The 22,273-nt window shown below is 43.9% G+C and overlaps 1 protein-coding gene across 1 annotated transcript in view; it reads right to left on the reverse strand.

Annotated features, from left to right (window-relative positions):
- Nucleotides 1-20,958: 20,958 nt before the first annotated feature.
- The window catches only part of cdh19 (cadherin 19, type 2), a 187,679-nt gene continuing 186,364 nt past the window's right edge, over nt 20,959-22,273 (reverse strand). The window contains exon 13 of the mRNA XM_057323413.1: nt 20,959-21,121. Within this exon, the coding sequence (XP_057179396.1) occupies nt 20,959-21,121 (163 nt within the window). The remainder of the gene's footprint in view (nt 21,122-22,273) is intronic.

Below are 22,273 nucleotides of genomic sequence, written 5' to 3' on the forward strand. Positions count from 1 at the left end.
CCCGGGTCTGATCACCTATTTGTTTTGTCCTGTCTTTTACATGTTAGTGTTTGTCTAGCACAGAGAGGAGAGTTTGACAGCTCTCCATGTGCTGGGTGTTGTGTATAGACCTCGCCCTCCTCGTTATCCTCTTCACGACACACCTGTTCTCACTCACGCTAATCTCCTCACACCGGTTTCCACTCCCGCTGTCTAGTCTCTCCCTATTTAACCTCCTGCATTCTCTTGCTTCCTTGTCAGTCCGTTAGTTACTACACGCTGACTTCCAGTCGTGAGCTTTCTTGTCTTGTTACCGTCCCAGTCTTGTCACTAATTCTAGTCCTGTCTTGTCGCTAATTGCTTTTGTTCGTCCAGGCTCCAGAGCTCTTTGCACCCTGCCGGTGTCCCACTGTTTCCCCAGAGCGGTGCTGGTCTGGTGAGTTCGGGTCTCTTTCTGGCTGGCTGTGTGGAGTATTTCCCTGGACGCCCGGAGGCTACCGCTTCCCTACTTCTCGCCGGAGGAACCACTGTTCACCCTTCGGGGTTGCATACAGAACTTCTCACGGACTCTCCCTTCTGGTTTGTCGCACGGAGCATCTCACGGACTCACCCTTCGGGGTTGCATACAGAACTTCTCACGGACTGACCCTTCGGGGTTGCATACAGAACTTCTCACAGACTCTCCCTTCTGGTTTGTCGCATGGAGCATCTCACGGATTCACCCTTCGGGGTTGCATACAGAACTTCTCACGGACTCTCCCTTCTGGTTCATCGCACGGAGCATTTCACGGATTCATCCTTCGGGGTTGCATACATGACTTCTCATGGACTCTCCCTTCGGGGTAGTACGCAGGACTTTTCTGTGACTCTCCCTCTGGGATTTTTGCATTGGATTCCTACATTCGTGAGTCATTCAAAGCCCCTTTAAGTATCTCCCTAGTAATCCCCGGCCGAGCGCTCGAGCCTGTCCTACTACCACTTCTGGTATTCTCCTTGAGTGTTGTGCTGTGTATTTTTTTAAATAAAACCCTTGTTGATCCTGCATCTGACTCCGGCCTTTACTGCACATAACAAAATAACTCCGTACAAAGGATTAACATGGCCAAAACCACTAAAAGGTCTCAAACTCTAGCTTATTTACCTGTTGATTGGTCAGATATTGCTACAGCACAACAAAACGATCCAGAGGTACAAGAATTGTGCAAGAAGGCTAAGTCACAGACAATGCAAGATCCATCTAGAGTTCATTATGTCATACAGAATGGTTACCTGTTCCGTAGTGTACCAGATGGGGAAAAAGGGACCACAATTACTACTTGTAATACCTGTTTGTTTACGGTCTGAATTTCTGAAATATGCACATGACAATCCATTAAGTGGACATCTTGGTCGACTCAAAACACTTCTGAGACTATTGGATGTTGCTTATTGGCCAAGCCTGAGGAGTGATGTTTGAAAATACTGCAAGGAATGTGAAACATGTCAAAAGTACAAGCCAACCATCTCGAAGTTATCTGGTTACTTGCAATCTACTCCTGTTGTAGAGCCTGGATACATGCTGGGTGTGGATTTGATGGGACCATTTCCTAAGAGTTCAAAACAGAATGAGTACTTAATGATTGTAGTTGACTATTGTTCAAAGTGGGTTGAGAAGTATCCATTGCGAGTGGCCAAAGCACCTCAGATAGCAAGCATCCTCATTGACCAGATTTTTACAAGGTGGGGAACTCCATTGTACGTGGTATCGGACCACATCGTTGTCTTCCACATATGATCAATTCAGACAAGTAGATTTATGAATTCAGATTTGCTATCAATACCGCATGGCAAGAAAGCACTGGATTTATGTAACCCAGGTCACTATTCCACAATTGCGTAAGGGAGAAGCGTAACACTAATATGGTGCGTATCAATAGCCCCGCCTACTATTGTAGCGTGATAGCCGCACGAGATGGAGAAGAGTCACACATGTAGTGATTTGGAACTAGGAAGAAAACAGGGCGACCGATGCCAATGTATCGTCGTTAGAATTAACAAGCAAAGAGAAAGAAGTTAGAACAGAAATTAGAAGCTGAAGTCGTTGATAGAATCTAAAAGTTGCTTGTAGCAATAGCAGTTATGGTGGTTTTTCTAGACATATTATTGACTTTTCTTATATTCTAAATATATTACTGAGTTTTCTTATATAAAATAGTATTCTTATATAAAAGAATACATTTAAAGGTAGTCAGAGGTGGGTAGAGTAGCCAAAATCTTTGCTCAAGTAAAAGTACAAGTAACTAGAGAAATTGTTACTCAAGTAAAAGTAAAAGTCACTATTTTAAAAATTACTTGAGTAAAAGTAAAAAAGTATGCAATGAAAAAACTACTCAAGTAGCTAGTTACTTAGTTACTTTGTATCTGATTATATAGGCCTTCTACATTAAATTAACATTAACGCCAATATTTTAATATTACATTTTAATCAATATTTTTAATTATCATAAGCAGATATCTTTGCAATATACTAGAGAGACTAAAGAATATACAAACACAGAAGAGACAAGCATTTCTGTAAATTTCATCTAGTCCTGATGTCAATGTAGTTTACACAACTTATTTAGAATAATAGACCATGTCAAACTAAAGCATGAACTAAACTCAGAGCATTTCCTAAGATGATCTAGAACATCTGCAGTGCTCTCTTAAATGAAATACACATTTTTTAACAAAGCTCATGTTTTCTCGTGTTGTGTCACGTGTGTGTTGTGAAACGCTCTTACTTGTAAACAAACAGTAAACAGTGAACCACACGCCCATCAACAAGTTTTCTTCCTTCTGTTCATCAAATGTATATTTCTGCAGGAAATCTGTCTGACGAACAGGTCGCGCGGGAGCGCGCATATGGCGGGCATTTATCATTGCTGGCAAACAATATGACACATTTGCAGTTTTGATTGTATAGATATAGATTCATATCCACTTCATCCAACGCTCTTTGTGTTCTGCGTGTTCTTAAGTTTCGCGCTACGAGGAGTGAGTAATCCTGCTCCAGATGATTCAGATCGTGCTGCGAACTGAACAAATCATTTGAACTGATTCATTAGCCCATTCAAATGGTTTTTCCCATTGTTCAATTAATGATTTCAAAAGAATCGACTCAAAAGAATCGATCACTCGGGAATGCCCGTAAAAAGAGACGACAACCTTGAAATAAACAACGCGTTTTAAAAAGCATATTTTAAAATGAAGGAACGAAGGAACGTCACGCAATGTAAGTTATGTAACGAAGTAAAAGTACAGATTTTCTATTAGAAATTTACTCAAGTAAGAGTAAAAGTACACACTTTTAATTTGACTTAAAAAGTACATATTTTCCAAAATGTTACTCAAGTAAATGTAACGAAGTAAATGTAGCGCGTTACTACCCACCTCTGAAGGTAGTTATAGAGTTCATGTACTTCTCTGATCTTAACAAGGGCTACGGGACTCATGTATGAGTTTGAGCACTTGAACACCTGCGTACACACCAAATATCTTATCACGAACTGCACGTACACCACACACACTTTTGTAGAGAAGTTTAATTAAAAACGCTGGGTTGCTTATTCTTACGCTAAACAATGAGCTCATTTTTAATAAAACCACACACTTTTTGTAGAGGAGTTTAACTTATCGCATACAGCCAAGGACGCTGGGGTGCTCATTATCACTAAACCATGAGTTCATTTTTTAAAACCAATGTTAAATCATGTATCGTCCGAAAAGCCCCCGGAAAGGTGTCAAGATAAAGAGCACATGATATACGTATGTGTTGATTGAGAGGCGCTCCCTACGATTAAATCCTAATATGGTAGGCCGGAAATATAACTGTAACGTGAAATGTAACTGTAGCGAGTGATAAGGGGATGGACTAATAAAAATAAGTGATGTCATGTAAAACCTGGTTGGTAGAAGATGATGTCAGGTAAAACATGATTGGTTTGAACTGTGATAACAACTTGAGAACAATGTATAAAAGATGGAGTCAGACATGTATTCGTGGGACACCATTGGGCATCTACATATGAACTCTGTATGTCGCTCTTTGATTGCTCGAGCAAATAAAGATTGAAAACTCTTGAAACCTGGCTCTCTGGTCTCCGTGAATTCTTTCTACATTGGCTGATCGACTTTTCGCCACGACACAGTACAGAACATATAACCGATTAACGCTAGTTAGTGAATCGTGTGCTTGCTAACGCAGGACGGAAAGGACAGTCAATCTGACTAGTGTCGTAGAACCGGATTTTCTTATGTGAGAACCGGAGTTTCAGTTGTTGTTGTCATTTTCTTGGTAAGTGAGTTTGCTTATTACTGCATTTAATTGTACAATGGTTAATGTGTGCTCTAAAAAAAGGGTAATGTTATCATTCAATAATAACGTTGTATTCATTGAATATGTGGTAAATACGTAAGTGTGTTTAAATATCTGTGAATACAGTAATGTTTAAGAAGAGATTCATTGTAAAAATTTATACGTGAAGTTATTAACCTTCGTGTGAGAAATGTGCTGTGTAGTTCACGTGTGAATTGCTAAGTGTGTGCTAGTAGCTAATCGCATGAGTAAAGCTCTATGGGTTTCATATTGAATGCATGCAGATGTATGGAATTATCTCCGTAATAAGGGAATATATAATTTAATGTGCATTAATGCGTGAGTTATGTTGCTGTGTTAAATGTGAATATTGAGAGTATTGCAATCAACGGAGATTATTTGTTGTAGAGCAAATTAAAGAAATGTTCCGAAAGTCGAAATAAAGTGCCCCACGGCTAATAAATAATGAAGCTTTTATCTGATGAAGTTACTGCAGGTGTAGTAGGGAGGGCTTTAACTGTCCCAAAGGCGGCATTCGTTTGTAACAAAGAAGCTGTTAACCTTACAGGTGGAAGCAAAATACTGTGCAGAATGATTTTTAAGCGCACTGCACGCTTGCTTTGAGTTCAATGATCTTGTTTGTTTTCTATTTGCTCTTTCTTGAGATTGATTGTTTTATCTATAGCTTGGCCATACAAGCTTAGCCTGAGGCTTTTCTCTAGCTCATCTTTTGCACGACTTGCAAGAATACCATGACAGTTGTACTCAGTAAACGTAATTTAATTCATAATACCTATATATGTGTGTACATAGTATGTAGATACGTATGTGTCTGTATTTCATTGCTTTGTTTTTTTCCTCTTTTTGTGTTGTACAGCTGCTTTGATACAACGCAATTTGTAAAAAGCGCAAATAAACATAAATTTGACTTGACTTTTTTCCTGCTTCTCTGTAGACTATAAAATAAAATACGACTAAAATAACGAAGTCTATTCAAACAGAGTACAAGTACCTGCAACGTTGACAAAGTAAATAAGTAAACGGCTCTTGACTCCCACTAGCTCAAGTGGCTTATGTGTGGAAACGTCACCTCCCATTGCTAAGCAGCTTTTGCAGCAGCTCGATTGGGGTTCGAATCCCGCTTTTGCCGTACGTGTTCTCATTTTCCCATCACTCATCAGGTTGGAAAGGCATTTGTTTCAGCACAAGGACATGTTCAAAAGGTGTAAAACGCTTCATGTGTTTTTATGCAAGAGCGGAGAGATCGCCCTGCATTTTTATAAAGTAAACAGCTGATTTTACATTATAACACAGGTTTATGTTTTAGAGGGAAATCCCTAACAACATATAAAATGTATAACTTTATGATATTTTACAGTTTTATTTAAGAAGTTGCGACGCTTTGATCACTTTGATTTCCCCTGAACAGCGGGAAGAATGCGGTCATATCTTCGTCCATATAGGACATCATTAGACAAAATAATCTAAATGATTTTATTTGCATACACTCACAATACCAGCAAAAATTAGTGCTTTTGTAAAACAAGAAAAATGATGCCCGTTCTGCCGTCTCCATGACCTACCCGATCTCATTTATCAAAGGTACGATTTTCTGTTTATATTTGGCCTTGCCTACTATTTAGGCAATCCAAAGTGTATACTCGGCACATATTTCTATAGAACACTTGAAATGTCTACTTTCAAATAAAACAATTCAGATCCAAAATTGTATGTAAATATTTAAGATGGCTATATGAGCAAAAAAGTTCAGAATTTACCTTATTGTCAGAATTAGAACTCCATTGGACACAGCATGGTGTTGCGTTTGTTATTTGTATCCGTTAGATTTTAGATGAAGAAATATTGTTGCAGTTAGAAAGAATAGGTTTAAGTTTTATCAGACTTGATGAAAATAAAGTAATGTTTTATAATAAAATTTTATTAAATATAAGATAAATAAATACAAACTTATACAGAAATCAGTTTTTCCTTTTAAAAATAAGTTAAATAAATATTCAAAACTAATTGTCGCCTGAACACACAGAACACCTTGTGATAATTTTTAAGCGTACAAAAAGTACTGCTTTCATAAGATAAGCACATTTATCAATAATAGTCACAACAGCTAGCAGTGGTGTGGTTTTTAAAGTTTTAGAATGAAAAATGTTTTCATTAGTTTTCTTGAATATTAATCTGAGCGAAAATAACCAGTATAAATAAAATTAGTTTCACACTTAAGAAGATAATCTAACAGGGCTCTAGACTTAACTTTTTGCACTGGTTGCACTTGGTGCGCCTAACTTTTTTTCTTAGGTGCACCACGCACAAAGTTATGTCACCTCAAAGTTCAACCGCATCACATTTAAGCGACCACAGTTTTACTAAGTTCACTTTTTTTAAAATGCTCCATATATGTCATATCCTGCTTCCTTAGTCATGTTTTTCTTGGTCCTGTAGCAGAGTCATGACAAAGTCTTTGGTTATGTGTGGAGAGAAACATATTATTGTCCGTTTGACAATAATATACGTTCTCTCCAGTGTCTTGTCATTGGCCCCATTCCTCTTGTTTCCTCGTTATCTTTCCCTGAGTGTTTAATGTCTCACACCTGCCCCATGTCGTTATCCCTCGTTTGTGTTTCCTATAAATACCCTCGTTTCTTTGTCTTGTGCTCGTGCATTGTATGTGTTTGGTGCCTGTACTGTGTGTTTCTGTATCGTGGTCGTGCTCTTGCCCGTGTTCCTGTTCGTGTTCGTGTTTTGTGAGTTTTGTGCCTCGTATGATTTAAGACGTTTGGTTGTGTCTTTGTGTTTAGTTTATTTGTCTTGTTTTCATTTTGCCCCCTCGTGGGAAGTCTCTTGTTTTATATATGTATATCAGTTTAGTTTCCCCCATTGTGAGTGTTTTTGGTTGTGTTGTGTAAAATAAAAGTATCTGTTAACCCCTTCACTGCCTGCCTGCGCTTGGGTTCTCTCTTCCATCTGCATTTCTTGACAAGAAATAACAGCCAACGTTGACCCAGCAAACAGAGGGATCTCTGGGGGTGTGCTAGACAACGCTGACCAGCACGTCGACAGGGTGACGATGCCGCCGGACTCCCTTCCAGGGTTGAATCCGCCGGACTCCCTTGGAGGGTAGAGGCCGCCGGGCTCCAGTCCAGAGTCGGGACCGCCGGACTCCCTTCCGGGGTCGAGACTGCCGGAACCCCGTCCAGGATCGAGACCGCCGGGCTCCCTTCCAGGGTTGAGGTCGTCGGATTCCCCTCCAGGGTTGAGGCCGCCGGTGTCCTGTTCCCGCTGCAGATCCCTGCCGCCTCCCAGCTGGTGCCCAGGCCTGTCGAGTCGACTGTTTGTTTGTGTGTTTGTCCTTGTTTGCTGCCCAGCTGCCAGAGAGCGCTGCCCAGCCGTCGGAGATGCTGCCCAGCTGCCAGAGAGCGCTGCCCAGCCGCCGACATCCTGTCTTCTGTCGACATCCAGGCCTGCCCAGCCGGTGATAGCTGGTCTCCCAGCGGCCATCCAGCCGGCGCCTGTCCTGTCCAGCCGGCCATCCAGCCGGCGCCATGTCCTGTCCAGCCGGCCATCCAGCCGGCGCCGGTCCTGATCCAGCCGGTCCTGTCCGGTGATCCAGCCGGCGTCCAGTCCGTGATCCAGCCGGCGTCCAGTCCGGTGTCCAGCCGGCATCCAGTCCGGGATCCAGCCGGCGTCCAGTCCGGGATCCAGCCGGCTCCGGTCCGGGATCCAGCCGGGTCCTGTCCGGTGATCCAGCCGGCGTCCACGCGTCCAGTGATCCAGCCGGCGTCCAGTCCGGTGATCCAGCCGGCGTCCAGTCCGGTGATCCAGCCGGCGTCCAGTCCGGTGACCTTCCAGCCGGCAGTCAAGCCACTGTCCAGCCGGCCTTCCAGCCGGCGTCAAGCCATGTCCAGCCGGCCTTCCAGCCGGCGTCAAGCCATGTCCAGCCAGCCTTCCAGCCGGCGTCAAGCCCTGTCCAGCCGGCCTTCCAGCCGGCGTCAAGCCCTGTCCAGCCGGCCTTCCAGCCGGCGTCAAGCCCTGTCCAGCCGGCCTTCCAGCCGGCGTCAAGCCCTGTCCAGCCGGCCTTCCAGCCGGCGTCAAGCCCTGTCCAGCCGGCCTTCCAGCCGGCGTCAAGCCCTGTCCAGCCGGCCTTCCAGCCGGCGTCAAGCCCTGTCCAGCCGGCCTTCCAGCCGGCGTCAAGCCCTGTCCAGCCGGCCTTCCAGCCGGCGTCAAGCCCTGTCCAGCCGGCCTTCCAGCCGGCGTCAAGCCCTGTCCAGCCGGCCTTCCAGCCGGCGTCAAGCCCTGTCCAGCCGGCCTTCCAGCCGGCGTCAAGCCCTGTCCAGCCGGCCTTCCAGCCGGCGTCAAGCCCTGTCCAGCCGGCCTTCCAGCCGGCGTCAAGCCCTGTCCAGCCGGCCTTCCAGCCGGCGTCAAGCCCTGTCCAGCCGGCCTTCCAGCCGGCGTCAAGCCCTGTCCAGCCGGCCTTCCAGCCGGCGTCAAGCCCTGTCCAGCCGGCCTTCCAGCCGGCGTCAAGCCCTGTCCAGCCGGCCTTCCAGCCGGCGTCAAGCCCTGTCCAGCCGGCCTTCCAGCCGGCGTCAAGCCCTGTCCAGCCGGCCTTCCAGCCGGCGTCAAGCCCTGTCCAGCCGGCCTTCCAGCCGGCGTCAAGCCCTGTCCAGCCGGCCTTCCAGCCGGCGTCAAGCCCTGTCCAGCCGGCCTTCCAGCCGGCGTCAAGCCCTGTCCAGCCGGCCTTCCAGCCGGCGTCAAGCCCTGTCCAGCCGGCCTTCCAGCCGGCGTCAAGCCCTGTCCAGCCGGCCTTCCAGCCGGCGTCAAGCCCTGTCCAGCCGGCCTTCCAGCCGGCGTCAAGCCCTGTCCAGCCGGCCTTCCAGCCGGCGTCAAGCCCTGTCCAGCCGGCCTTCCAGCCGGCGTCAAGCCCTGTCCAGCCGGCCTTCCAGCCGGCGTCAAGCCCTGTCCAGCCGGCCTTCCAGCCGGCGTCAAGCCCTGTCCAACCCGTCCCAGGGCCAAAGACTGTTCCCCCCGGACTCCTCCTAAGTCCCCCAGGACTCGCGCCCTCGAGCGCAGCCGGGGACTGGGACTTTCCCCCCTACCCTTTTGGACTACCCCCTATGCCTTGTTTTGCCCCACCCCCCCTCCCATGTTTGTTTTTCTTGTTATCCACCCCAGTCCTGTAGTCTTGTTGTCCTGTCTACCCCTTGTCATGTTCACCATGTTTGTCTGGTTTTTGTCTTTGTCTCGGTCTGCCTTGTCTTGTCCGTCTACCCCTTGGTGAGCACCTGGAGGTGCTCATTAAAGGGGGGGCTACTGTCATGGCTCTGCTTCCTTAGTCATGTTTTTCTTGGTCCTGTAGCAGAGTCATGACAAAGTCTTTGGTTATGTGTGGAGAGAAACATATTATTGTCCGTTTGACAATAATATACGTTCTCTCCAGTGTCTTGTCATTGGCCCCATTCCTCTTGTTTCCTCGTTATCTTTCCCTGAGTGTTTAATGTCTCACACCTGCCCCATGTCGTTATCCCTCGTTTGTGTTTCCTATAAATACCCTCGTTTCTTTGTCTTGTGCTCGTGCATTGTATGTGTTTGGTGCCTGTACTGTGTGTTTCTGTATCGTGGTCGTGCTCTTGCCCGTGTTCCTGTTCGTGTTCGTGTTTTGTGAGTTTTGTGCCTCGTATGATTTAAGACGTTTGGTTGTGTCTTTGTGTTTAGTTTATTTGTCTTGTTTTCATTTTGCCCCCTCGTGGGAAGTCTCTTGTTTTATATATGTATATCAGTTTAGTTTCCCCCATTGTGAGTGTTTTTGGTTGTGTTGTGTAAAATAAAAGTATCTGTTAACCCCTTCACTGCCTGCCTGCGCTTGGGTTCTCTCTTCCATCTGCATTTCTTGACAATATAGGCAATATTGACTGATATTAACTAACAATCTGGTCAATGTAAAGTTCTTTATTTGAAGCACAATTCTATAAGAAAGCAGGGCTCTAAACTAACACTTGAGAGAGGTGGCACTGGTGCTACCAAGTTATTCAGTTGGTGGCACCAGCCCTTAATTTGATAGCACCAGAGTCGTGGGGTGAGGTAAGCAAAAATAATCACTAAAACTTTAAAACTTTGTTTAATACATTAATAAATCAATTAGAAATTAATACAAATCATTGTTTATGATTGAATTATTTTTATTGTATATGTAAACTCTCTTTCAACACTACCATATTTAAAGCACATCTTTCTTAAAGATACTTTCTTCCTTTATTTGTTGTGAACGACTCCTATAAGAGAACACAATTCCTTTAATATCAGTGAGTGTTTTTGGGCCCATCCGTTGTTTGATGAACATTATAAACAGAGATCTTTATTATGCTGCTGCCCCTTTAAGAGCTCGCGCAATATACTGGAACACGTGTTTTGTTTCCCAACTGTTTGGTCATGAACCAAACTGAATACCTTTCCAAGGTTTCTTGTTAATATGGGAATTTTTAGGTTATTTTGTGTTAATATGTCCGTTTCAGAGTAAGAAGGCGTGAAAGAGAACTCCGTTTAGTATTTTGTGCTCTGACACTCTGGCCGCGCGCATATCTCAAACAACCCGCGAGACCTGAAGGCTTTTAGTGATTATTCTTCATGAAAGCTGCATGATACACGTTTGGCTTCTATCAACAGCGACTCACAAATAAATAGTATTTAGCGTGATGTATAACGTTTTGTATGCTTTGCAGTATTGTTAGAGATCTTTATACAATAGTTTAGTGCATAAAGTTTAAACACGTTTCCTGCATTAGCTTCACATGCATACAATACTTGCAACACATTTCGTTATCTTTGCTGTTTTGTACCTTAGCAGGGGAAAATCTTGTATTCTGCATATTTATTTAAATTGCGAGATTGAGCGCTTCACTCGTCTGCTCTTTCGGTCCTTCGCCTCTTACCCGTAACCCGCGAATTACGTCTTTGGGGGCGGGGCCACTGACTAGATAAGTGAATGGTTGAAGGAGGGGAGACGAAAATGAGTGACTGAATGCGCCGCTTGCGCAATATAACATTTCTGCGCATTAAATTTATAATACGCAAAAAATATATATTGATCAGTTTGACAGTTGCACCGGTGCGACCATTAAGAAAAACAGGCAGGAAAAACAGTCGCAAAATGAGACCATTTAGTCGCAATCTAGCGTGTCGGAGCATTATTTATGATTTTCGGACGGATCAGGCCTTAACTTGACATTCTTAACGAAAAAGTTGTCAATCGTTCTTTTCATCTTCTCTCATCATCCGCGGCTACATCCACTCTGTTTATCTGACGGGCCTAGGCTACTCACCTCTCTCTCTGTCTGACTGCAGCACAGCATTTTCAAACGTACAGGAATATCTGGACCACGGCCAATCAGGGGGGTCCGCCCTTCACTATCTCTGATTGGTTTAGACCACGATATGGGCCTAATGTGTCTGTTGTTGAACCACAGGGAGACTTTCGCAGAGACTTTTTTCCTCCCGAAGGGCTGGTCGCACTGGTGCGACCTCAGATTTTTTTTAGTCGCACCATTGAGAAATTAGGTCGCATGTGCTCTAGAGCCCTGTCTAATGTTTGCTCAGGTTTTCTATACGTTCTGCAAAAGGTTTGTCTCTAATTTAAATTAGAGAGGGATCAATAAATTCCTTCTCTAACGAAATTCAGAATTACAACATTTCTGATGTGTTAATATGAAAATATAATCCCCATATATTACCCGCACAAAAAAAGAAGAAAAAAAGCACATTGAGCGATGTTTAAAGGGTGCACACCCAACACAGGGTTTTATATGGCTATATGTATATTTTCTTGTCTCTGCCAAAATACAAATAGTCAAATTCATTTGTAGGCCTACGTCAAAATCAAAAAGTGTCGTGTTCCCGGTCTGATCCCCGGGCTTTGTTGTCTTTTTGTCAGTGTGCTTATGTTGTTGTGTCGAGCACACGGCTTTTTGTTTTGACACCTCGCTATTAGGGCTGTCACGATTATGAAATTTGATTGACGATTAATTGTCTAATAAATCATTGCGATTATGACGATTAATTGTCTGTTTTAGGGCTTTGATGATTATGGCGATTAATTGTCTGTTTTTGAGCTTTGACATTTAATTCTCATACATTTTTGATTCAGCGATTGAAATGACCATATTGTTCTGAATACAAGACTGTTTTTTTCTTGGAAATACATCGGAAAAAATTGGGTCATCATATATTTAAGGTTTAGGCTTTTACCTGTCAATAATACAACCACCAAATACTTGTAAATTAAGTAAATTGATCAGGTGTGAATTGAAGCCACCATTAAAATACTATCAGTCATAGAAAAGCTTCTAGTCTGTTTTTTTCTCACTTGCAAGACTACAATAAAATTTTACTTGTATGTTAATGAAATTTTGGTAGACTGGTTTTCACACTGAGATTTGCTTAAATAATATTAAATTGTACTGCAGGTAATTTGTATATGTTTTAGTTTTTTTAAGTGATTGTGTTGTGGTGGTACATTTTACAAGTATTACCATGCTTTAGTAACAATATATACACTAAATTATGCAATATGCATATGCACTACAGCTCCCCCTAGTGTCTTCTATAGAGATGTGCAATAATTACGATGATCTGAAACCATCGCAATGAGGTCAAACAATCGCGATGAGACGATTATTTAATAATCGTGACAGCCCTACTCGCTATGTGTTCCATTTGTTGGCTATAATTGCTTCAGGTTTGTGCATTTTAATTCACAGAAATCCTACAAAATTTTTCGTCTCCCGAAAACCGTGTCGTTTTTTGTCACATCCATAACACATTTTTTAAATTATTTTTTAAAAATAAAAACTTGTGCATAGAATGATATCTTTCTGATGTTTAAACTCAAGTGTTTACCGAAATAGGGTTCAGTAAAATGGTAACAAATACATTCTCTGAGCATTTTGATGTCACATCCATCAAGGAGTGAGATGTGCTGACATATAGGCAACAAGAGATAGGAATAGGTTATGACATTATCTGTGGGATAAATGTTCTTGTAGTTCATGTGAAGCATTGGCTAGAGGGCAACAGTTCAAAAGTATTGTGGCCAGGGTATGAACTCTGTGATGGCTTTTCCTGCCATTTTCAAGGACTACAAGGACGGGCAGGGGAGCAGCTGAGACAAACCAGACTGTTACTGAAGTGCACAGAACAACCCCTTGCAAGTCTCTAACTCCAGGTCCTGTGAGATGGTGGGGCTTTCCTGATTTCACCAAGTGAGAGATGTTGACCCTGGGACAACATTTCAATCAACCAATCAGATTTGAGGGATTAGTTACACTTCATGTTAAGATTAAGCTAGCCAAGGCTTTGTGCCTCTGCACCCTTATTATTCATCTATCATTTCCCTCTGGTTTAAGGGATATGGTTATGGTTAGAGTTTGGAGTGGGTGTAGACTTTTTCTACAAAAATGTTGCAACAATGTTGCCATAACAACATCTCTTACTTGGCAAAATCTGTTCAAGTGAGATGGTGGAACCCAGTGACCTGAAGGACTCCACAGCAAAACAATTACAAAATACTGTGTGTTTTGGGCCATATTCGATTTAAATTGAATCTTTTAAAAGGGATAAGATATGAGCTGTCTCTTCTTCTCACTGGAAGCTGTTCTCTCTGCTCTCTCTGGCTCTTCTCCTCTGGGCTGTTCTCCTTGAGCTCTGCTCTTGAGTTCCGAATCTGTGAGCGGCGGCAGGCAACCCCCTTGGCTTACTGTATTTATACGTATATATAAATATATACATAGGCCTACAGTAGCATATAGTTGCACCTCAGTATTGTAGTACATTATAAAACATCATGCAATAATAACATTTTGAGTGTAAATTATCATATTTATTAAATGAATGCCACATTATTGGGATAGTTAAAGCCCTCTCTACCCTACCAGATAAACGATTAGTTATTTATTGTGTCGTTTTCTTTATTTGTGCTGAAAACAAACGCCTTTCCACTCTGATTAGTAATGGGAAAAGGAGAAGAATACTTTTGGCAATAGGTGAATTCGAACCCCCTTCGATCGGAGCAAAAGCTATACTTTCGTACGGGGTCAGCCGTTGTCGGCTTTATTGTTATCCGGCGAAACAGCCTATATGTGCTTGATTTTCTTATCAAGAACGTGTAAAACAAAATATTCATACAGTATACCACAGACTCATGGCCATAGCCAAGGTTTGAAAATTAGTGAGGTCCGGGGTGGGGTGTGAAACCTCATATTACCAATAAATGCTAAAAATGATTTAACATGAATAAATATAATTATTAATAAAGTTAACAAATTATAAACATATATCTATGGAGAGGACTTAATACTGTGGCTAGAGGTTTTCTAAAACAACTTTTATTAATGGTTAATTTCACTCCATGACGAGCGAGCTTCGAACCTGCGTTGGTCCAGATTCAAAATAGGGAGGAGGACAGGACCGCGTCACTAACCCCTAGGCAACTCAAGCTGACATATGAAAGCATCTTTTAATTATTTAGTGTCTCTGCTAAAACTATAAATCACAAGAACGAGTGATGGATGATAAATACGATTATTAAATATCTATATCTAATAGCTTGTTGAGGACTTTCACTGGCCGTCAAGCACAAAGAGATAAGTGGATCCTTCGCATGTTACATGCATTGGGATGGCAAAGAGTCTAGAAATGGAAGGCAAACCCCTAGGCTTACAGTAATGGTTTAACCCTACCGCTCAGCAGCCAATAGGAACTCATCACGCTTACATGTTCAAACTGGTCAAGATGGCTCAAAACACACGAAATTGACGTCTGACGTCACGCGTCGAGAACGCGTTATTTGCGCGTAGAATACGTGTTGTTTGCTTGTCAAATACGCGTTGATTTTTAACGCGCAAACAACACGTATTCTACGCGCAAACAACGCATTCTCGACGTGTTAAAATTTGCACGTTTTTGACCCTCCTGGCTTTCCATAGTGAGGACGACATATTAGACAACATAAACAGACGACAGGGAGGATGACACAAACAGACGACAGTGAGGACGACATATACAGACGACAGTGAGGACGACATATACAGACGACAGGGAGGACGACACAAACAGACGACAGTGAGGACGACATATACAGACGACATACGTACATGCATACCAAAAACAAACAAAACACAGGCAATAACAGTAGACATAGACGATTGTATTGTACAACCCAATCAACACATTTTTGACACATATGAAACCCCATACACTTGCAGAAGTACGGTTCAATTAGCCGTAACATAACGATTGATAACCCAGATTCAGTCCTCCATAGGAGTGTTATAATAGAGTTTAACCACGGGTCAGCCGTTGAGCACCTACGCCCAGCATTACCCTTAACCCTGGAAAGCCTCTCCGACCCAACTGTTACTTACCGGGTACGTGCTTTATCCACGGTCTATACCCAAACTGCGACTGAGGGGTACCTGGAGGAGTTAAAGGCCATAGCTTAAGACAGTGGAAGGTCTTTCCAATTAGTGCTTCAAGAGAAACTAGAGAAGCTCAAAGGATCTCACACAGTGGCTCAACCACGAGCCAAACTCCAACCTGGAGAAAGCCGTGTTTGTGGAGGAGGTTTCCCAGAACCAGAGGCTGCTGTGTCACAGCTGCTGGATAGCTCCCTAAACCCCCAGCCGCTTCATGTGGATGTAGTGGTGAGTAAGAACACCGAATCAAAAAACCTGACCAAGAATAGAACAGCTTTTGTGTCTCCCCCTTCCCCAGAAACTACCACGGATGATGTTCACGTGACCACATCTCCTGTTTTCCCATCAATTGTGGTGGACCCACCCAATGTCCAAAGAATGGTAGTTGAACACATAGTGAAAGCTAGCGAAACCTCACTGTCGCAGCAGGCATCCATCCGCCTTAGGGCCTTCTCTGGGAGGAGTCCAAGTCCCCCTAACGAACCTGATTTCGATACCTGGCGAGAGAGCGTTGATTTCTTGCTAAACAAACCCTCCATCTCTGACCTGCATAGGACATGTAGAGTCCTAGACAGTCTCTTACCTCCAGCTGCTGACCTCGTAAAACAAGTACGTTTCCCAGCTCTTCCTGCTATGTACCTTCAGCTACTAGAGTCTGTGTATGGTTCTGTCGAGGACGGAGATGAGTTGTTGGCTAAGCTTATGAGCACTTTCCAAAACCAGAATGAGAAGTCATCGGATTACCTGCACCGCCTGCAAGTTATGCTGAGTTCAGTGATCAGGCGAGGGGGAATAGCGGAACACGAACGCGACCGCTACCTGTTGAAGCAATTCTGCAGAGGATGCTGGAACAATCGTCTAATAGCCGACCTTCAGCTTGAAAAAATTGAAGTCCAACCACCTACCTTTGCTGAGATAGCAATACTAATCCGAACTCAGGAAGACAAACATGCCTCCAAAGAGGAACGAATGCGGAAGCATCTTGGTGTAGCAAAATCCTTCAGTGTTCTCCCGAAGATACGGGCAGTCTCCAATCACGTGTCAGCTTGTTCATGTGAAGTACCCGTACCTGACGACTCTGCAACCAGCCACTTAAAGAAGCAAATGGCAGGAATCCAAGCCCAAGTAATCGCCCTCAAGCGGCCCCCCGATCAGAAAGGGCAGGGAAACCCTTCTGAAAAAACCGAGTTGGCTGCTTTGAAAGAGATGGTGGAGGAGTTGTGTGTTCAAGTAGCCGCTGTAAAAGCCTCAGTTAGCCAGGGACTAAGACGGAGCAGTTCTGAGGAATCCAGAAATGCTAGGCTGCAGCAACAAGTCGCCGAGCTACAGTCTCAGATTTCTTCTCAGAGGGTGAATCAAGCTCATCACAGAAGACCACAGGATTCAGAAACCAAGGGTCAAGCGAGAGTTAACAGGCCGCGGCCTGGCTACTACTTTAGGTGAGGGGAAGATGGGAATTTGGCTATAAACTGAGAGAATGCTAAGAACCCTTCCAGAGTAGAAGAGAAGCGACAGGAATTGAGAGAGCAACAAAGCCAGTGGGACTCTCTGCACAGGAGGACCAGACAGATTTTAAACTAAGAAAGGCCTCCATAGCAGGGCATATGGAGACCAGATGCTCAGATCATCGCCCTAAATGGTACAAACAAACCTCAGATGTGCACAAGTACAGCGCAGCGCCTGTGAAACACTTACCCAAGGGGCTTGTGGGGACAAAATGTACAGCTCAGATTATGATTGGACGAAAGAAAGTAAACTGTCTCCTTGACACAGGGTCGCAAGTTACCACAATATCTCAGTCGTTCTATGAAGTAAATTTGTCTGAGTGTCCCTTGGAGCCGTTGGAAGGCTTACTGGAAGTAGAAGGAGCCAACGGACAAGCTGTGCCATACCTGGGCTACATCGAAACTACCTTGAAGTTCCCTAAAGCATTCATAGGTATCGAGGTCGAGATTCCCACACTAGCTTTGGTGGTCCTGGATCTGATGAATTCATACCAAATCCTGGTAGGAACTAACTCCCTTGATGTGCTTTATAGCGAGTTTGTAGGAGGCAGTGCAACTAACCTGCAGTCAAACTTCCATTGTTATCGAGGAGTACTTAAGGTTCTGGAAGCCAGGTGGAGACAAGCCAGCAATGGAACCCTGGGATACGTGAAGTTAAGGAGTAACTCTAAAGAAGTTGTGCCTGCAGGAGGAATAGCAGTCTTGGATGGATATGTCCGCTTATGCGGTCCCCACACAGAAAAGTGGGTGACTTTGGAACCACCACCCGTTCCCTTGCCCAGTGGTCTGTTAATCGCTAACTGTTTGCATAACTTACCCCGTAAGCATTCGTCTAAACTCTCAGTTCTACTCAGGAACGAAACGCAAGCTGACATAGTGCTTCCTCCAACAGCTGTGCTAGCGGAGATTCATGCAGTCCAGAAGGTCCTGGATCAGCAACACCATGATTCAGATAATGGAGCCAACAGGGCAACTTCCAAGTGTGCTAATCTTGCCTTCGACTTTGGCAACTCCCCCCTATCTGCAAGCTGGAAGGAGAGGATAACAAAGTCGTTAAACTCCATGCCTGATGTGTTCTCCCTTCATGATCTCGATTATGGTCATGCTGCAAGAGTCAAGCATCACATCAAGTTGAAAGATGAGACGCCATTTAAGCATAGGGCTCGGCCCATCCATCCTAAAGACATTGATGCCGTGAGGAAACATCTCCAGGAGCTGCTAGCAGCAGGTGTCATTCATGAGTCCGAATCTTCCTTTGCATTGCCCATCGTTGTCGTCCGGAAGAAGGACAATGCTGTGAGGTTGTGCATTGACTTTCGGAAGCTCAACTCTCAGACGATTAAGGATGCATACGCTTTACCAAACTTGGAGGAAGTCTTCTCGACGCTAACGGGCTCAGAATGGTTCTCTGTGCTCGACCTGAAGTCTGGGTTCTACCAGATCGAGATGGCAGAGGCTGACAAGAGTAAAACGGCATTTGTCTGCCCACTTGGATTCTGGGAATTCAATCGGATGCCTCAAGGCATTACCAATGCTCCGAGTACGTTTCAACGGTTAATGGAGCGGTGCAGGGGAGATTTGAACAGGAAACAGGTGCTAGTTTTCATCGATGATCTTATCATCTTTTCAAAGACCTTGGAGGAACATGAGTCAAGGTTGCTACAGGTCCTCGATCGGCTCAAGGAGTATGGCCTAAAGTTGTCGCCTGAAAAGTGCCGGTTCTTTCAGACGTCAGTGAAATACCTCGGCCATATAGTTTCCCAAGACGGAGTGAAAACCGATCCAGCCAAGGCTGAAGCCTTGAAAACCTGGCCGGAGCCGACGAATCTAAAAGTACTAAAGTCTTTCCTAGGGTTCGCCGGATACTACAGAAGGTTCGTGCGCGATTTCTCCAAAATCATAAAACCCCTCACAAACCTTACAGCCGGATATCCTCCATTCCAAAAGGGCCGTAATAAACGATGTAAGGATGGCGAATACCTAAATCCTAAAGTGGAATTTGGTGAGCGATGGACAACGGATTGTCAGAATGCTTTCGACTCCATAATTGACAAGCTTACTTCTGCGCCTGTCTTGGGCTTTGCTAACCCCAAACTTCCCTACGTACTTCACACTGATGCCAGCACTACAGGGCTTGGCGCAGCGCTATACCAGGAACAAGAGGGACAAATGCAAGTAATAGCGTTTGCCAGCAGGGGCTTGACCAAGAGTGAGGCTAGTTATCCTGCGCACAAGTTGGAGTTTCTGGTGCTAAAATGGGCCGTCACCTCTAAATTTAGTGACTATCTCTATGGAATGGAGTTCACTGTTGTTACGGATAGCAATCCCTTGACATATATTCTGACATCAGCCAAACTTGACACCACCAGTTACCGTTGGTTGTCCAGTGTTACGTGCCCGTGAATGCGTGTGTGTTTTCTTGATTTCTCCGATTAGGAACATGTGACGCTCTGACGCCGCTGCAGGAGAATTTCTGAATGACGTCTTCCTGGAACGTCCACTTGCCATTGGTTCCGTTGCGGGGAATCCATAATGACGTCACCAACTAGACAACAAATCCCGTGGCACTCCCAGTGTTTAAAAAGCGTGACGCCATTTCCGTGAGAGAAAAAAAAGGACCGTTGGCTTTTGGTTTGAGGCACGATTGTGTAATTGCTAGCTGTTCGCTAGTATTCGTTTGATGCACGATTGTGTAATTGCTAGCTGTTCGCTAGTATTCGTTTGATGCACGATTGTGTAATGATTCGTTGTTGAATCTCGATTACTCTTATTTGCCGAGCAACTTTGTGTGCTTTTGGGTTTGATAATTAAACCTATGTGTTATGTCTTGCCTTACAAAGAAGTGGACAGGTAAGCATGTCACGTGACATACATATTGCTACACGTAGGTTGTTTTCGTTGTAAAATACGTTAGGTTAGGAGCGTGTGCCACCCACTGTATTTTGTTTTGATTTAGGATCATTAGAGTAGGGATTAGTCAGGGCATCTTGGATGCCGAAGACTTTTCTGTTTCTTATTTTTGTTATAGTGAGATTAGAATTATTATTTAATAAGTTAGAGTGTGTCTTGTTATATTGAGTTCTTTGCTTTGGCACCGCTTAATGTCCCTTCTTTTCCTTGTTTGTTTTATGTAAATATTGTATATATATTAGTTATGAGTAAATTACCCTTAGCATTTGTAAAATAAAATACTTTAATTGTATCCCTCGTTTGGTAATCATTTGTCTCTCCTTGGTCCTTATTACAATTCCCCCTGAAAACTGTGTGTATACCATCTTAGTTACCTTCCCGATTATTTTGGGACGTAACATGTTTGGGGGCTCGTCCAGGATCTGTTGCATACAGGTTTTCAGGAGAAATATTAAATTTGGCAAGGATTGAGACAGTTGGGAGTTTGCTTGGGAGTCTTGGTAATCTGATGTTGTGGAATATACAGCTTGTGTGGAGTGTTACGTTGCTGGTGTTTGTACTGTTGCAAGGAGCAGAAATGGCTTCTTTTGAGTTACAGACATTTATTAGTAACCCGTCTGTAGAGCAGATTGAGTCATGTAAAAAAGCAGACCTTTTGCTGATAGCAGAGCACTATAAGATTTCTCTGGGAAAACAAAGGCGTAAACCTGAATTAAAGAGTGCAATTATACAACGTTTAGTTGAATTAAATGTATTATCTACGCCGGATGTTGAGGATGATGGGGTTTCTAAAGTGGCTGACTCTAGTGCTGGGCATAGCAGTGCTGCGGAAGAAGTGGATGAAGAGGGTAGTATCGCGGTTGGCGAAGCGGAGGCGGAGGTCGCCCTTGGAGCCGTCCTCTCCTGGGTCTATCGATCTTTGAATGGACGCGCGTGTTAAAGTCCAGGTAACTCGTATGCACTTAGAAGCACAGGAAAAAGCCCAGAGACATCAGGCGGAGATGACGTTGCGTTTAGAAGTACGCAAACTTGAAATTGAGGCAGAGAAGCAGGTGAAGCTGCATCAGCTCGAGCTAGAAGCGACAAAGTTTGCCGCTGATTATGATGCACAGCTAACCTCCGGACCGGTCTCTAGTACTTCCCCATCAGCAAAACCATCCGCGGCTACTTTTGATGTGAGTAGGCAAATTTTATTAGTACCTCAATTTAGAGAGTCTGAGGTAGACTCTTACTTCAGTGCTTTTGAGTGCATTGCTTCTGCCCTTTGTTGGCCCCGAGAAACTTGGTCTTTGCTTCTGCAATGTAAATTACTTGGCAAAGCCCAGGAGGTAATGTCAACCCTTTCGTTAGAAGAGAGTTTACAGTACGACACAGTTAAAGCTGCTATTCTTCGCGCATACGAGTTGGTTCCCGAAGCTTATCGGCAACATTTTAGGAATCATAACAAATCCGCTAGTCAGACTTTTGTTGAATTTGCTCGTGAGAAAGGCATTCTTTTCGATAAGTGGAGTACATCAAGCAAAGTGTCAGATTTGACTACGTTAAGGAAATTAATTTTATTAGAGGATTTCAAAGGTTGTTTGCCCGATCGTGTCATTGTTTACCTGAATGAACAAAAGGTAAATTCTTTAACGAAAGCTGCAGTGCTTGCAGAAGAATTTGTGCTTACGCTCAAAAGTACATTTACTCCTGTGCGTGTGGATAAAAATGTATCTACTTCATCTGCTCACACTCAGATTTCTCGTGGAAAGGCTAGTTCCCCACTGCCTAAAGAAGTACGAGAATGTTTTTATTGTCGTAAGAAGGGACATGTGATTGGTAATTGTTATGCGTTAAAACGTAAGCAATCACCACAACAACAGCAGTCTTCGAAAAGCGTTGGATTTGCTAAGCCTGTGATTGATGATAAATGTTGTAATAATGATGACATTGATGCTAGCTACGCTCCATTTTTGTTGAAAGGTTTAATTTCATTGACCGGTATTCCGGAGGATCAAACAGAGATCCGCATTCTACGAGACACGGGAGCAGCTCAGTCATTCGTGAGCGTGAATATTTTACCCTTATCT

The sequence above is a fragment of the Triplophysa rosa genome, linkage group LG23, assembly GCF_024868665.1.
Source record: "Triplophysa rosa linkage group LG23, Trosa_1v2, whole genome shotgun sequence".
Lineage (NCBI taxonomy): Eukaryota > Metazoa > Chordata > Actinopteri > Cypriniformes > Nemacheilidae > Triplophysa > Triplophysa rosa.